This window comes from Alligator sinensis, unplaced genomic scaffold, assembly GCF_000455745.1.
Source record: "Alligator sinensis unplaced genomic scaffold, ASM45574v1 scaffold907_1, whole genome shotgun sequence".
Taxonomy (NCBI): Eukaryota; Metazoa; Chordata; order Crocodylia; family Alligatoridae; genus Alligator; species Alligator sinensis.
Genome location: NW_005841925.1, coordinates 1,619,227 through 1,637,032, shown reverse-complemented (window position 1 = coordinate 1,637,032; position 17,806 = coordinate 1,619,227). Strand labels below are relative to the sequence as shown.

The following is a 17,806-nucleotide window of genomic DNA, read 5'->3' as shown; positions in this document are numbered from 1 at the left end:
GACCAAAATGCTGGCTTGCATCCATAGATGCTTCTCAAGCAAATCCCGGGACGTCATTCTCCCCTTGTACTCTGCCTTAGTGAGGCCGCAGCTGGAGTACTGTGTCCAGTTTTGGGCTCCACAATTCAAAAAGGATGTGGAGAAGCTTGAGAGAGTCCAGAGAAGAGCCACGCGCATAATCAGAGGTCAGGGAAGCAGACCCTACGATGACAGGCTGAGAGCCCTGGGGCTCTTTAGCCTGAAAAAGCGCAGTCTCAGGGGTGATCTGATGGCCACCTATAAGTTTATCAGGGGTGACCACCAGTATCTGGGGGAACGTTTGTTCACCAGAGCGCCCCAAGGGATGACGAGGTCGAATGGTCACAAACTACTTCAAGATCGTTTCAGGCTGGACATAAGGAAGAATTTCTTTACTGTCCGAGCCCCCAAGGTCTGGAACAGCCTGCCACCGGAGGTGGTTCAAGCGCCTTCATTGAACACCTTCAAGATGAAACTAGATGCTTATCTTGCTGGGATCCTATGACCCCAGTTGACTTCCTGCCCTTTGGGCAGGGGGCTGGACTCGATGATCTTCCGAGGTCTCTTCCAGCCCTAATGTCTATGAAATCTGAATTATTCTGTCCTTCATCGGGGGCTGTTTTGAGGATTTGTTTATTTTTTTGCCATTTGTATTCATATAAACAGCAACTCTCCGATGTTGTTGTGGAAAAATGTTTAGAAGTGTATCATTCCATTCCCTATACTCGCATCTCCTTTTTTTTTTTTTTTTTTTTTTTTTTTTTACCAAGAATATTGTATTTTGCCATGTGTATACTTTTTTGATGACTTTGTTATTAGGCTGGATAATGCACATAGTCAAAGCAGCACATAACTAATAACTGCAATTTATACAGCCATGTGTAACATCAACCTTCAGAGAGTTTTTAGATAGTTTGCTGCAGTGCCACTCAAAACAGACATAGTTCTGAAAATGCAAGGAGTTTCAGAAAATAAAAACACTTTACATTCTAGATTTTTTTCTTCTGGTTTCAATAACTAACCTGTGATGCTTTCATTGGTATTATTATAAGTGTTCCAAAGGAAAAGGGGACAGTGGGAGGAGCGTGGCAGACTTCAAAATGAGATGGAAATGCTACTGGGATTTCATTTCCTAACAATTCTCTGCAAGCTGTATAAATTTTCTTGAGTTAAATACTGTAGTAAACTAAGATATTGCATTTTTAGTGAAACACACTAACAATTGCCTGTGCTCTGGCTTTCTAGGAGGCTCACCAAACAACCAGCTGATTTAAATTTTCCTTATTACTTTCAGCATTATAGAATTGCTTCAAAAAGAGGAAGAAAGCCATCCATTTCCTGACTTGGAAGGTTGGGGGCGGGGGGAATTTTTAGAATAGGTTTTGCAGAATTGGGGTGGTTTTGCAGAGTGGGGTGGTGGGGGAGGATCCTTAATCCCTAGACATATATATTTTTTTTAATTCAGCCAAAATTAGTCATATGTTCTTATTGAGCTGAGTTGCTTAAACGTGCACACACACAGTGTTGTGTTGAGTCTGGTCTAACTTGTACAATGGGATGTACTGTACAAAGAACACACACAATCCAGGATGCCAGCATAGTGAGTCTGTAACTCAGACTGAGTATAAATTGACATTTTTTTTTAAGGTACTAATGAACTGAATCTGAAAGACAATATCAACAGCTAACTTCCATGCATTATATACAGTTACATGAATTGGAAACTTGAAGGTATTTATATCACAGGCTTGAAGCCACAGAAGATGAAATAACATACCTGTTATTGCCCTTGTGTTCTCTGTGGTTTTTCTTCGGTTGAGTGGCAAGTTTTTGGATCTCAAGCACAAGTGCATTTAAGAGGCAGAAACATCAACTGAAGTGGTGAACATCTTGTTGGGGAGTCAGCAATTGATTAACATAGACCTCTAGCAGCTGTTGCTTGAACTTGGGGAATTACTGGGAAGGGTGCAAGGTGACAAATAGTTTGGCAGATGAAAATGGTTCTTCATTAGATTATGTTAGAGATCCACTGAAGTGTTGGCAATCCGAGTAGAGCATAGAGATCTCTGCCACTCATAGCAACTGGTGCCAGTTCTGAAATACTAGTATCCCATTTACTGCTAATTATGTTGTTGGGCCAGCTCCACATGCTTGCACTCTCATATTGGACTACCAGTTGAGTAACCAAATCTGAAGACAGGCATCTCTATTTCATTTCCCCAATATGGACAGCCAGTACTCCTTGCTCGGTACATGGGGAGAAAAGAATTGTATGGCTTACATGACCATCAAACTAGCTGGTAGTTTAAGAAAAGATGGTATTCTGTAAAAGGCCTAGTTATTTTCTTTCTTGGAAGAGGCTAATGTTTTGAGCAGTGTGGGGTTTTTTGAAATCTTGTTATTTCATGACTATCTATTCCTGGTTCTCTTCCTTTTTCAATTGTTCCAGCAGCGTTTTCTCTTCATCCCCTGTTCCCTCCTTCAACTTTCTGGGTTCCTTGGGGCTTGGGCCTTCAGCACTATATCTCCCTCCCCTCCTACTGTCTCTTTAAAGGTAAACAGAAATCCAAGTATCATCTCTATATCGACAACTCAGAGAACTTACATCTCTGTACCAAACATACTTTCTTCTGTCTCTCTCTCTGGCATTTCTTGGTGGATGTCTTGTTAACTGAAGTGCAGCCTGGCTAAACCAGACTCCTTAATTTTGTTACACGGCCTCCTAATGCTTCCTTCTTTCTCTTTTCTTGATCTCTGTGGATAGCACCATTATTTTACCTGATAAGCTTGGTCTTATCTTCAGCTGGGTCCTCCCTCCAGCACCTCATGTCCAGTTTATGTAGAAGTCTTGCATAGTATTTCTGAATAATGTCTATCTAAGGTATGGCATTTTCTATCCATCTACAATAAAGCCCTGTTAGTTCAGTATTGGCTAGTTCAAAGTATGGGATACTTTGCTGCTGTTGTCATTCCCAGATGAAAAGATGAAAAAATACAAGTACTTTGAAACTTGAAGTCCTTTTCTGGTCCCTTGTATCAAGAAAACCTTGTTACTTTGAAATGTGAAATCATTTATAATTAATTGAAATCTCATTACTTTGTCTATCAGCAAACTGCTGTCAGAAGCAGCATCTGCTCAGTTATGGGAACCAACTACAACAAAGTAGATTGAATGCAGTCCATGCTGAGCATGCCCATAGAGCACCTAAGACAAGGCCCCAGTCTATACTTATTGTCAATGGGAACCTTTTCTTTTTGGGTGGCATCCTATGTAAAAGCCCCAGGACTAGAAGCCTTGAAGTTTAGGTACTTCCTAGTCTTGCTCCTAGCCAAAAGGCTAAAAGCAGTCCCACATTGTCACAAAATGGATGGGAACCTACCACAAGGATAGGTTAGTGAGGTCCATCTGGATAAGACAAAGACTCCACTGTGCTCCATCCCCCCTCAGCACTGACTCTTTCAAGTCATGGTGAACCACTACATTAACAGTATTTCAACTTCTTCACTCCCACAGGTGGGCAGTGCCTTTTCTTTCTCATTTCTAATGATTCCTTTTTTAAATTTGTATTAGCCTTAAATGTCCAGCAAACATCTGTATAAATGAGAGGCTTTGTCACCCCTCTCTTGGCCTGTTGCATATGATTGATGCACCAGGCACCCCCATCTGTATATTCACTTTTGGAGGATCCCAGGACTTGTGACAAGAACACCAGGTTCCAATCATGAGTTGGGGACTGATTAGCATGTGGATCCTTTGTGGGGGGTATCTGGAGTACACACACATACTGCCATGGCTGTGCTGTGTGGTCACCATGACTTGAAATGCTGTTGACTCTGCTGGGGCCCAGCCTTATGAAGCGCATTCTAAATTGCAAGTCTTTTAGTTTTGAGCTAATATATAGCTCGGACTATGTATAAACACATATAGAAACATTTTTCAAGAGTGTATTTATTGAGTGCTTATGCTAAAGCTTAGAGTAGTTTACAAAAGAATAAAACATAAAACAGTGATGATAGAACACGATTTTTCTGTTAACATTCCATTAAATGCCTGCATGATCTTCTGCAAAACCAAGTCTATACATACAGTAGTAATTTTCCTATATGCAAATCACCATGGGTACATTTATTTCAAATCTTTTTATTTCAGAGTTGCTATTTTTTGTTTCTCTTTTTCAAATTAACAAGATTTTCCTGCATACAGCTAAATTCTTAGGGACCTTTTCTGTCCTATCGTAGTGGGTTCCTACCCTTGCAGGGTTTCCAAGAGCTATGGCAATACAAATAATAGGTTACAGTTATTGTGCTTTTGTTGGAGAAGTGTTACTTTGATGCAGCAGTATCTTAAGAGGATTTGAGGGGGACCCTCAAAGCTGTGGATGAAAGAAGAGATGGAATTTTACATAGTAGGAAATTAAGAGGTGAATTGTTTGTTGCTTTCACAGTCGTTAGCAAGTTGAGTAATACAACTGCCATTTGAAGTCAGTAGTTATCCCTGATTTCCAAATGGGGAATGCCAGGGCATGATACTCCTTCTGAGTCCCTGTGGCGTAGACCAGGCTTTGGCAACATATGGCCTGCAGACCAAATTTAGTCTGAGGAGCCAGGGGGCTTCAGCCAGTGCATTGGCCACAATGTGCTTTGCTGCAGCTGAACAACTGGGAGCTGTGCCCATGTTGCAGCCAGGGGGAGGGGAGAAGCAGTGGAAGGGAAAAGTCATGGCAGCAGTGACTGAATTGGAACACCATCCCACCACAGACCTGAGCTAAGTTGTTCCAAATTGTGGCTCCAAAAAGTTGCCAACTGCTGACTTAGATCACAATCAGTGAAGCTCGTGGATATGCTGAAGGGGATTCTCAGGTTGTCTAGTACAGTGGTTCCCAGTCCTGGGCATTTATAGCGCGCACACACAGGGATTCAAGGTTTTATGAATAGTATCTTCATCTCTCCATATGTTAGCAGTGAATATTTTGAGCTCAGTGTCATTGTGGTGTTGCTGCTTCCATTCAGCTAAGCCGCATGCCTTCTGAGCCACTCTGAACCTTGGCATGTTCCAAATCCCAACTGTCATGATTGACAGAGGTGTAGGCATCCCAACATGTTCATGGTTGTGGTTTAGAATGTAGCCAATAAAATTTGGAAACTGTAAGAGCACAGCTAAGGTTTGTTTAAAATAGTAATTTTGCCCAAACCAAGGTAGGAAACACTAAACGTGGCCATAGCAAGGTCTCTTTTTTGAAATGCTTACTTTTTCAGCCCACTATATGGAGGGTAAAGGCACAAGATAATGTAGACTAGTTTTGGGCAGCTTTATGATAGGAAAAAAAATTGAGCTGTTGCTTTTCCCCCAAACAGTCTCATCTTGTACTCGTTGCTCTCATCTGCTGAAGTACATTCATGGGATTGTGGATATTGGTTGTTTTAACTATGGTGTGAAACATTAACTGTTTCTTCCATTAACCATCTATCCTACTGCCCAGAGAAAAGATGCCATCCTCTTTCATAGTTGCTATTTGAAAATTTGCAGATGTTCAATAGCAGTAATATGATTTCTTTTTTTTCCCCATAGCCTCTCCACTTCTGCTTTTTGCCAACCGTCGGGATGTTAGACTGGTGGATGCTGGAGGAACAAAGCTGGAGTCTACAATTGTAGTCAGTGGCTTAGAGGATGCTGCTGCAGTTGACTTTCAGTACTCACAAGGCATTGTCTTCTGGACAGATGTGAGTGAAGAAGCCATCAAGCAAACCTACATTAACCAAACTGGAAATGTGGTGCAGAACGTTATTATTTCTGGTCTGGTTTCCCCGGATGGCCTGGCATGTGATTGGATTGGGAGAAAACTGTACTGGACAGACTCAGAAACCAATAGGATAGAGGTAGCTAATCTCAACGGTACATCAAGGAAAGTTCTCTTCTGGCAAGACCTGGACCAGCCCAGAGCAATAGCTTTGGATCCAGCACATGGGTAAATATTTATTCAACTTACGTGGCTGCAGCATGGCAGTTATTTTATTAGGATTTTTGGCTTTATAAGAAGAAATAACACCTTTTATTCCAGTATCTACGTGTCTGAGGTATTTTTCTCAAGGTTTTTTTGCTGACCATATGTTTCAACTTAAATACAATGTGGCAAGGAATGACACCCATATGCAGAGCCAGAAATGGAAAAAAAACATTAGTTGCTCATAGGTACCAAGTAAAAGACTCAATCAGTATCATTGTTTTGCTTTTTCAGTTTGCCTTTCTGTAAAGCAGTTAATTTTTGCACATTTTTATTCCTACAGCTAACCTGTCTGGTAAGTTAATCAAACTCTTATTTGGGATGTGACATGTTTTTAATGCATGTAGACAGTAGGTATGTAATCTCCGTTAGTGGAAACAAGAATTCTTGCATGCTATGCTTTAGTAAACAAAAGTCTGGCTTAAATAGTGATTTTCAGATAATTACGTAAGTACTGGCAAGCGAACTAGGCAGAATGTGATAATGCTTTCCAAGAGGATTGGATTTATTAAGTTAGTCTGCAATGAAGAACAGGGGTGAGGGCAGTGGCAGCAAGAGGATGAGTTGCTACCATCAATTTAGGTGGTTGCAGCACCTGGCTAGAAAGGTTCATGTCCCAAAGAACTTAGTTTAGACGAGATAGAATAGGGTGGTTTGGTGAAGGCTAGGAAGAGATGAGAGGAAATGAGTACAAGAGAGGAGATTCCCCAAGGTCACAGATCTAGGGAAAGTAACCAGGACCCTGCATTCCAGTCCAGTGGTTTGTTGACTGCATCACACATTCTTCACAGTGCTTCTGCCTCCAGGTCTCTGTTGCATGCTAGTCCCTTGCCAGTATGGATGGAAGTATATGCTGAAGCTGTGTGGCTCCAACTCCTTTAGAAAAGACCACCATCATCTCTTCAGAAGTAAGAATATGTGTCTGGACACGTGCTATCACCTTGAAGCAGCAGGCCCTCTCAGCCAAAGAGTATGGTGGGGCTTGGGTTTCTTTGAGAGAATCAAACAGGTAGGATAGGGCTGCACAAGCCGTATTGAGGGCTGTTTGTTTAGGTGTACTTTGTAGGGCTGTGTGAAATGGCTGTGTTCCAGTTTGGATTCGGCCGTTTTGGAGGGACAGTGATTCAATTCGGCGTCTCAGATCACTGTCCCGATTCGATTTGGCTGAATCTGTTTCGGAATTTTTACACCGATTCGGAGATTCGGCCATAGACTATAATGGGGAATCACTAAAATACCTATAACTTTGTAATTTTTTGGCTGATTCAGATGAAAACAGCAGGGATGGTAGCTCCTAAGAGCTTGTTTGAATTTACAAGCCACTTTTCACAGACAAGCCTATGAACTTCACTTCATCAACCTCCTAGATACAGAAACTCATGGACTCAATGTAGACATTGGATTTATGACACACTATAACCTGCCTGACATCTGGCTCCCCAGGTACCTCTCTACTTTTACCTGCTATACCCCCTGCCCCACCCAGCCTGTCTCTCATCCCCCTGATGCCTCAATTTACGTTTTCACTGACTGGCTTTCTTGCCTACATCCCAGCCTTTGGCTTCTTTACTATTCCTTTCATCCAGGAAGAGCACACACCAACTGCATATATTTCCTCAGCTTGACAAAGGGTTTTTAAACTTGAAAGCTTACTGAGATATATTTCTTCAACTATTCAGTTGGTCTACTAAAAGATATCAGATTGACCCAAAGAACCTTGTCTGCCTTGTGTGTGTTCAGGCAGAGTGGGATGAATGCAGCAGGGATGGTAGCCTGTAACAGGGGGCCTTACCAGTGGTGGTTAGATCTTGGGCCAACCGCCCACCCCTCTTTCGCCTGCCATGCCTTGATGGAAAACTGATTCAGATGTTACTTAGGCAGGAGCTGCCCATTAAGGCCCCTGATGTCTAGGGGTGACATCCGTTCCGCAGCTCCGTACCTTTCCTACACTGTGGCCCCTGCCTCGCAGGTGGCATTCCAGGCAGCTAAGCTCACCTGGAGCCTCACAACTCCACTGCAACCAGCAAGCCTCAGGCCTCTCAAAGATCTTACAGGTCTGGACTTTCCCTAGCCAGGACTGTGCATGCATGTGGTGGCTGGAGGTTTTTAGGTGCCTCCTACCTGCCTTTCACCAGGGAGGTTTGTGACCTTGGCATTTCCTGGGGGTTGCCATGCCACCAGCAGTCCCACCAGACCTCCCAACCCTGGCAGAATGCAGTATTAGGTCATGCCCAGGACCTGGGGCCTCTTCCTTCCCCTTAGCCCCTGCTCATACCTCCAAGTTCATCCTGGCAAAAGATGTTCTTCCCCTGCTGGCTGGTGATACAGTGAGTGCCACCTCCAGCTTAGAGAGCAGGGCATTAAATGGTTGTGAAACCAAACCAAATAAAAAAAGGAAATGTGTGTGGACAGAGTGAAGAGGGTGGTACTCACTCTGTCTGCACGTGGAGCTTGGGGAACCCCCAGCAGTGGGAGGTTCACCTTCAGGAACACCAGCTGCTCCACCAAACCAGGATCCAAGGAGGTGCAGTGGGGTGTCACAACATCCTCAGCAATGCTGAACACCCTCTCACTTGGAACACTGGTCGGTGGACAGGACAGGTGTTCCTGGGCAATCATGGTGAGATTCTGCCACATGTGGCTGCAGTTTGCCCAATAGACCAAGGGGTTGCAGAGCAGCGGCTCCGTGTCCTCGGTGAGAGAGGAAGCCACCGAGGCCTTGGCACTGCCTGCCCGATGCTGGGGTCTGGAGCCTCTGAATCCCACCATGGAAGCCATGCCTGTAGCCCACATTGGCAGCGCCTGTGGTGGAGGAGACTGGCTGGTGGATGGAGTGCTGGCATGGGAAAGTGGATCCCCATCTTCCATGTTCCCCTGCCTCTGTCCTTCTGCCTCCCTGACTCTCTTCACCAGCACCTCCATCCAATGATGCAGGGTTTTGCTGCCGCAGTCGCTCCCCTTCACCCACTGGTCATACATGCACACCAGCATGTGGACCATAGTGGACTGCAATGGATCCAGCCATTTCTTGATGCCATCCTTCAGCTGCTACACCGGCTGGCCCCAGCCAGGAACATCAATCCCCTGGAACTTCTCCATTTGGTTCTGAAGCTCCCTCACTATGGGAATCACCTGGCTAAGGAGAGCATCGTCAGTGCTGAGGCTCTTGGTGGCCTCGAGCAATGGCTTGAGGACTACCAAGATCTGGGAGATGGTATCCTACTCTGCTTTGTTAAGGGGGCCACTGATCCCAATCTCCCCAAGCAAGGCCATCTCATGGATGGCCTTCTGTTGCTCCACCAGCCTTTTGAATATCAGGTATGTGGAGTTACACCAAGTCTCCACATCCTTCATGATTTTGTGCTGCCGGATGCTCAGCTCTGCCTGTTGGTCCCACAACATCTTGCTCCCCTGGATGCTCCAATGGAAGTAGCCTGCCACTTTCCTGCATTTTGAAATGAGCTGGCTGGTAGTGACGGCACCCTCACTGGAAGCCCTGTTCCTCTCCAAGGCATCCCTGACTAAAGGTGCAACTTGTGTACCACACAGCAGATGCTAACAAAGTTGGCATCATGGACCACCATGACCATATTGGCCCCGTTGTCAGCGACCATGAACCTGCGGGTGAGCTTGCCCTGCCCAATGAGCCACCCCTGCACCATACGGTTAATGTCCGCCATGATCTCTGTTGCCATATGGGACTCATCCATCACCTCCGCTTGAAGGAGAGCCTACCAACGGCCTGACTGGTTGCACCAGTGTCCTGTGAGTGTCCTGTGCGGGAGAGGTAGGCACGATCGCCATCCTGGCTGCTCCAGATGTCCAAGGTGAAATGCAAGGCCACCTGTGGACATGCCTAGCGCAGCTCCTCCCTCAAACACTCCCTGCATGCCTCATACAAGAAGGTGTGGAAATAAGTTTAACCAGGCCTCTTACTTGACTAAGAGGAGAGACAAAGAGAGAGAAAGAGAAGAGAAAAAGATGCTGATGCTATGTGTTTTAAAATGTTCTAAGATAAGAAAAAACCTTCATGCCTTGTTTTGTCTTGATATATTAAGCTCTGCGCGCAGATTTTAACCTCCTCCTCTCCTCCGAACCGGAAGCTGATAACTGTTCCCAAAACACAGTGTTTTTTTCTAAATAAGTAAACTGCTTACGTGTGACAAACGAATAATCAACATCTTTCTGTTTCTCTCAAGGTTGCTCTGTCTGAACCCTGCATCTTTTCTCGCTGTCTAAAGTATAAATATGCTTGTAAACTTGTAGAGGTCAGAGTTCCTTTGAGAACTCTCCCTGTGATCACTTGTATAGCTTTAAATAAACCTAGATGGCTCTGCTAATTCTAATACAAGCACAACGCGAAGTTTGATTTCTTCCACAAAGTGCATCACTGTCCTGCTGAGGGTGGTGCATGTGGGCATGCAGTATGATGGGGCCATGAGCCACTTGAACCCTGGCCACTCAGCTAAGGAAAAGGGCTGGCCATCCAGAGCAAGCATCTCCCCAATGCTCTGGGTGAACTCGCTCCCCTTTGGAATGCGCCCCACTTTCTGTCCGCCTTTCTCCACTGTTCCAGGGTGGCCTGCCTCCGCTTCTGGGGGATGGGGGCTTTGGAGCGAGAGGGGGATTTCCCTTTGGGCATGCTCCCACTGGTGCCAGGCTGAGGAGGAGCAAGGGCAAGGGGGTGGTGCCTCTTGAGATGTATCATCATCCCCATGGTGCTGAAGTATTTCTTGTCTTTGCCCCGGCTGGCTTCGGCAGTGCAGGGAGGTAGCATATGTGGGATCATCTGCCACCTCAAAATGATCCCACACTACACTACCCCCTCCCTTCTGGGGTGCAGGTGGGGATCCTGCTGTATCCCCCTCCTCAGCAGGCAGAGGCACAACAACAGGAGGAGCTGATTCAGCTGAGCCACTTGCCTCCACAACCTCAATCTCCTCCAAGGTGCCTTCCGGAGAAGGAGACCTGGCTGTAGGGGAACTTTGAAGAGTGTGGAGCACAAACTTAGATTCTTCTTCCTTCCCCAGAACTTCCCTGGCAATGGCACTCAGCTTGTCTGGTTCCAGACCCAGCTCCTCCTCTGGCAGAGGAAGGCTCAGGCTGGGAACTGAAATTGGGGTGGAGGAGACTGTCATGCTGGAGCTCGTAGTCATTATAACTGATGTTAGTGGAGGTAGTACAGGTGCAGACACTGTTCCCACCTCCTTGCTGCGACTAGCAGCAGAAGCCTCATGCCTGGTAGAAAAGAGGGTGCATCTAAGTTGCGGGGGACAACTCAGAGCTCTCTCTCCTGCCAGACCTGGCACCTGCCTTTCCAGCATGCTTCATGTTTGGTGTGCTGGAAAATGTGTGTCTGTGTATGTATAGTGTAGTGCTTTCCTGCACAGTGATGAGACATTGCCAGGGAAAGCACAACTTTCTTTTTGTTTGGGGGGGTAACAAGAACAAATAACAGGATTTTGGGGGAGGAAAGAGTTGAAAGAGATAATAATAGGGAGGGTAGGCAAGGGTAAGTGGGAAAGGATTGGCTACAACTTGGTAGGAAGGGACTACCAAGCTGCAAGCTTCCAGATGCTGTTCTCTGCTGCTGCTTGTGCTGCAAACACAGACACAGCTGAGAAATGGCAGAGAGGAGTGCACACACAGAGCCTTATATGTTGTTTCTCCATCCCTTCCCTAGAGCACTGGGATTGGAACGGACCTCGGGGACAGATTGCAGACACTGACCAGCTATTAATGTCAATATCAGAGCAGTTCTTCCCGCCCCCCCGGCCCTTTCCTAGTTTCTGTTTACCTACAAGCCTGGCTAGGAAACTCTGAAATTTTCCAAAATGTTTTGGATGCTTTCGTTTTGTTTTGGAGCTTTTTCTCGGTCTCCCGTTCCAATTTGGATTCGGTGTTTCAGGCACCAAAACGGGCCGAAACGCCTCCTAAACAAAATGGCTGCCAAAGCTTTGCATAGCCCTAGTACTTTGCAATGCAAGGCTGCTGCTTTTGGAAAATTATTTACATTGCAAGTTCGTGTGTGAGTCAACTGATATCCAGCCATGCAGCAAGGACAGTTTGTAGAGCTGGAGATCAGTTTGACTCACCATATTATTTTTTAACTTCTTGTTTGTTTGTTTTTTTGTTGCTTGTGGAACAACTATGAATGAGTTGCTTAATAAAGAGTTGCAGTGGCCCTTGGGATTGCCCTGGCAGGCATCATATTGAAAAACCCAAAAGCAGGGACATTGAATACAATAGAAAATGAAATGACTTTCATTGCATTCCCATAGAAAAGAAAATTAGGACAGGCAAAGTATCTGAGAGCTGGTGTCTGCATTTGGACTGCATTTGAAAGCTTGTCTAAGTCTATCCAAACCATGCAGTTGGTCCAATAAAAGGTATCATCCACAGAAATCCTTTCCTCACAAATTTTCCTGGACTGTCACAGATATAACTGTGCGGGCCGGGAGCAACCCGAGCCCTTTTCGCGCTGCACGCGGGCTGTGGCCAGCAGCCCGGGCACGCCGGGGCGGAGAGGGAAGGCCTTCGAGCTGGAATTAGGCATGGATGCGTAGCGGTAGTTTAAAAGATTGTTTACTTACACTGAGATGGCAGTGGTGTAGGCTGGAAAACTTGCTTAAGTTGCGGTTACAGAGAGAAAAGAAAACAAAACTCAAACCTGCAGGGCACGAGGGTACGTCGCAAAGGGTTCTGGCAACGGGAAGATGAAAAATACGAGGGTACGTCGCAAAGGGTTTCGGCGACGGGAAAGTAAACCTGCAGGACTTGAACCCAGGTAGAAGAGCTCTGGAGTCGTCCGGCAAGGACTCACACGAAGTTTGCTAGGCTCCGTGGGTTCTTCTGCTACACGAAGTTTGCTAGGCTCCGTGGGTCCGGTTCGTTGCGCGTGGGAGGGGATACGTCTAGGAATCTATCGGCGACGGGGAGAGGCTAGAGGTTGATCAGACCTCTGTTGCCTGCTTGAAATGCGCTGGGTCTGTAAGGATCCGCAGCGCTTAGAGATCTTCACACAATTAGCATACAAATGGCGGGAACTCTTTGCAACGAACATTTCTGTGCTGCAACAAAGAAATGCACCCTGCAAAGAAAGCTTCAAATTGGCGGGAAACTCGTTCCTTGCACCGGGGTTCTCTTTTGCAGCAGAAAACTCCACCATGCAAGGAAGCTGCAATTTAGCGGGGACAATTTAGCAGTGCTGAAGCACACAAAACAAAAATCACACCCTTTGGGTTGTGACAATAACATCACTTTTCCTTTTTGTTGCTTTAAAACAAGGGATGACCTATGAGTGTGGGAATATAATTGTGCCACTTTTGCCTTCCTCTGCTTTCACCCCAGATTATGCCCGCCCATCACTCTTGTCAGACTACAGTTAGAGTACATGCCATGCAGGGTGGCATGTGCACTATGCTGCAAAACTCAGGGTGGGAAGAGCAGAATAGTTCTGAATCTCTGCACATTATTCCAGTACTGCTTAGCTTAATTAGGAAATGGATGAATGTGAAGGCCAGCATCTGCTAGGTTGATAAGAAAAAGTATAAATTAAGCCCATCTGGAGTGAAGCTGGGCGCAGCTGTAAGATGGTGGGTGGCTTATACACAAGATAGCAAATTGCCCACCATGAATGAATGGAGGGGGGCGGAGATGGAGTGCTGCCACCCAGTGTCCTGTGGTGCTGCTGCTTTGCTTCTGACCCCATGTGTTCCGCCACCCCCCATGTCCAGCCCCGTGTGTCCCCGCCCTGCTGCTGGTCCACCCTGCGCTGCCGCTGGTGCTGTGCTGTCAGCACCCCATGCTGCCACCTCCAAGGAGCAGAGCTGGGGTGGCAGGGCAAAGCCAGCTCCATCCCCAACATTGACGCTGTCATGGTGGCACTCCAAGACAACCAATCAGATTGCGAATAAAGCATTACAGACAGATAGATGGACCAGACTAAAGCTTTTATTCTGGTAAGGTTATATGTGAAACTATAGTTGGCTGTCCAGCATGGTCCCCATCCAGAAGTATGACCACTTCATCGTGGCCTGCTGTGAATAGACTGGCTTGGGAAACATGGCAGGTCAGAGCAGAGGTCCAGGAGTGAGACCAAAGTAGTTTAAAAAAAAAAAAAAAATCCCACGGGGCATCTTTCTGGTACTAGATGGAGCTGTTATCCTGCTGTAGTTTCATGTTTCCTAGGCCCATTTTGAAAATAGGTCCCAGGCCTAAAGATGGATAGAAACCAATGTGTGGAGGAAAGACTTTGTGAAAGGTTTGTGAGAGCTATCATCAGAGTTCAGTTAGAGAGAAGAGAGTTCAGGAGTGAGAATAAGTATTTAATTCAAATGGCCAGTGTCTGTATGCAAGTCTCCATCTTCTTGCTTTTGTACATTTTGCATAGGTACCTATGATACAACACTGATGTCAATTGTCTAATTATTAAGTCAACAACCTAATTATGTGGTTTCTAACAAGACCAAGGAGCAATAGCACTGGATATTAAATAGTACTGTATTACAGAACATAAAGAGATGGTTTGAGGTCGCACAAATTTCAAAGGATATTCTGGAGTATTTGAAATTGAAGACAGGAGGATAGTAAGGGTGCTATTGCGTGGAGAAGCTGCCAAAGTTTCCCCAGTATTAGTAAAGCAGAAGTGCATAGAAGGAGTTGCTTTCCTTGAAAAAAGAAATGCAAAGACTGAGATTTTAATTAACACAGGAAATCGACAGGACCACAGACTAATTTAAAAACGTACAAGGGGAAGTTGGAGTGTGCTATGGACTGAAAAGGCAGTGGCAAAATTAGCTAAAGAAGCTTTTATGTAGATGTAGATAAGTAGAGGTAGATTAGTGGCTTCTTTAGGGAGAGGGCTTATATGAAAGCAAACTGTCCAATGAAAAGGGAATGAGAGATTCAGGACTAAGAAATTCAAGCTCTGTTAGATCTGCCTTGCTACCTTTCACAATGTGTAGGTCCTACAGAAGAAGTAGAGCTTCCATTTCAATTAAAAGATGATGCAGAAGAGAGAAGTCAGAGACTGAAAGGAACAGTAATCAGTTTAGTGTAGAGATTCCCTAGTAGTGTATCTTCCCTGGAGAAGTTGCACAGGTTCCAGGGCTCTTCCCTCCCTTACATTTTATTGGACAAAATTTGTTTCTGGGACTTATGGATGCAGAATACTTTAAGAGTAAATTATCGGTTTGAGGCCTAAATACATAGGCAGCTTGAAACAACAGCCATAAGGAACAAGCCCAGTGCTGGGAATTGTGTCCTAAAACACATGGCAGAGAGGATGCTGAGGGAGGTAGTTAGCTGTGTTAGTCTGAAGTCAGTCAGAAGGCTGGATAGTTATGCACCTTTATAGGCAACTAAGTAAGATACACATGTAGAGCACAAGCTTTGGGAACCCAAGTTCCCTGATAAAGAGAACTTGGGTTCACAAAAACTTGTGTTCTACTAAAGTATCTTAGTGTATAAGGGAGGATGCAACCACAGTGCCATTTTCATGTTAATAAATGAGAGCTGAGTACTTGCTCCTGGCATAGAAAAAAGGTTTAAGGGAAAACACCAATGCTGGTTCCTGTAGAGCAGAGGTGTCAAACTCATTCAGCACTGGGCCAGTCCATGAGCCAGATTGGGCCCACATACTGCCCCCCAGTGTGTTCCCCTGATGCATGGGATAGGGGCACCACATGTGGCACAGATCCCAGACCAGATGGGACAAATGCAGTGCAGGTCCCAAAATGTGTACTGCATGCGGCACCTGCCCCTTCCAGTTCAGAATCCACACAACATGCAGCAGCTGGTCCAGGACCCACACTGCACATGGTGCCCGCTCTAGCCTATCCAGAATCCACATTGCACATGGCACCTGCCTCCCTCCCACAGGTCCAGGGCACAAACAGTGCAGTCCCAAAGTGGGAAGGGGGGTATAATACTGTATGTGCTGCGCTTTCCAGAGTGGGCACCACGTAAGATGTGGATCCCAGAGCGGGTACCATGTGCAGCCCAAGTGTCAGGCCCTGTGTGTGGGACTAATCTGGTGGCGTATGTGTCAGTTCAGGAACAGGGGTAAGATGAGAGGGCACTGTAGCCAGGTCCGGCCCATGGTTCATATCTTGGACACCGCTGCTGTAGAGTCAAAGGCTTAAATTGTTGTATACAAAATCTTTATTTAACAGTCCTATCTGAAATTGTAGTGAAATTTTCTGATCATGCAGCAGGCTCCCATCACATTAACATAAGGGCAAACCCATTATCAGTGCAGATCCTAGTGATCAACTTACTTTTCAATGGAGAGATCAAAATTTGTGTTGAAATGCTGGCAACAAGAATAGAAAATATAAATACTACTTTGGATTTAATTGTACCATTTGTATCTTCATGTTGTGAGCTCTCTGAGGTAGGAATCTTTATTGTTGCATGTAGTTACAGTGCTGCACACAATGGTAGAATTCTTTCTTCTGCCCCTGCAGCAGATGGTTGAAGCAACTTATACAGAATTAATTGACAATGAGCATTATCTAGATTAGATAAGATACTATACTTTTAAGGAGGATACATAATGTTAATATTAACTCAGTAATGAGCTGCATCGGGTACAGTTTTGTGGAGCTGTTCATGAAATATTAATTCAAGGGCAACATGTACTAGGCAGGAAGAATTCTTAGATTTACTCTGGGTCTTTGTTCAAGAAATTTGTGAAACTAAGATAAAACCCCATTGAATTCATGTATTTTGCACATGTGGCACATGGCATCTTTCACTTACCAGGTCTGAAGAATTTATTGGGAAGTAACCAAATCAGGGTTGTACATTTTTGTACAAAACCTGCATAGAAAAACCTGCATGTAGTTACGGTGCTGCATACAATGGTAGAATTCTTTCTTCTGCCCTTGCAGCAGATGGTTGAAGCAACTTATACAGAATTAATTCACAATGAACATAGGGGAGGATGAAAGTTGTTTGGAGTGATGGTCTCCGAGTGCTCTCCTGTTATCAAAGGAGCTGCTGGTGGAGTTTTGGTACTTCTTTGGGGACTGGACTTAGGCTCCTTAAGGTCTGCACTGATGGCTTAATCTACCTCTCTTTTCTGTTTGAAAGGTGAAGGAACACCAAACTAATTATTCAGTATAAATGTAGAAAGCAGGTCCAGTGACCTGCCCTGAGTGAAAGTCACCCATCAGGCAGAGGCGTAGCTGGGCATCTCAGTACTGGGGGCAGTTGTATGATGTCCAGGGTAACGCTGGCTGCCACAGTGCCGATTAACAGTGGGGCCATTAGTTGCTATTGAGGTCACAGCTATTTTTGCACTCTTCCACAAAGGCAGTACCTAGGTAAGCTGCTCCGGTTGCCTCCCCTCAGTTATGCTGCTGCCATTAGCTTCAGGCACAAAACTAACCCTGTAATTTCTTGTAAGATATAAGGGTCACATTTGTTAAAGAAAACAAAATGGTAAGTCAGCAAAGAAACAAGCAGTTGTTAGGCTCGCCTCCTGACCCAGCAACTCAGAGAGATGCTGTGTGATGCTCGGTGAAGTGTAAACTGCAGTTTTCAAAACCACCATCAAAAGTTACGTTCAAAGTAGAAGTCTGTCTTGGATAAATGTCTTTCATTGGCGGTTTACAGTGTTATAATTTTTTCAGTACAACAAATAATATTTGCATAGAAGGACGGTGGCTATCTGAGCCTTTGGTGATGTTGTAGTCTGTGGCAGTGCTAGTCTTTTATAAGGGATCTCTTTCTTTTTTTTTTCTGCCAGGGATATCTAGATTGGAGCAGCTTCATACAAA

The 17,806-nt window shown here is 45.2% G+C and overlaps 1 protein-coding gene across 5 annotated transcripts in view; it reads left to right on the top strand.

Annotated features, from left to right (window-relative positions):
* The window catches only part of LRP5 (LDL receptor related protein 5), a 250,039-nt gene that overhangs the window by 50,787 nt on the left and 181,446 nt on the right, over positions 1-17,806 (top strand). For 4 of the 5 annotated variants that reach the window (XR_003092970.1, XM_025198577.1, XM_014517749.2 and 1 more), the window contains exon 2: positions 5,588-5,984. Coding sequence is in view for 3 of the 5 variants with exons in the window: in XM_025198577.1 (XP_025054362.1) it covers positions 5,588-5,984 (397 nt within the window). In the remaining 2 variants the exon portion in view is untranslated. Of the gene's footprint in view, positions 1-5,587; positions 5,985-6,303; positions 6,316-17,806 lie in introns of those variants that run through there. The other variant, XM_025198579.1, reaches the window with a different exon arrangement.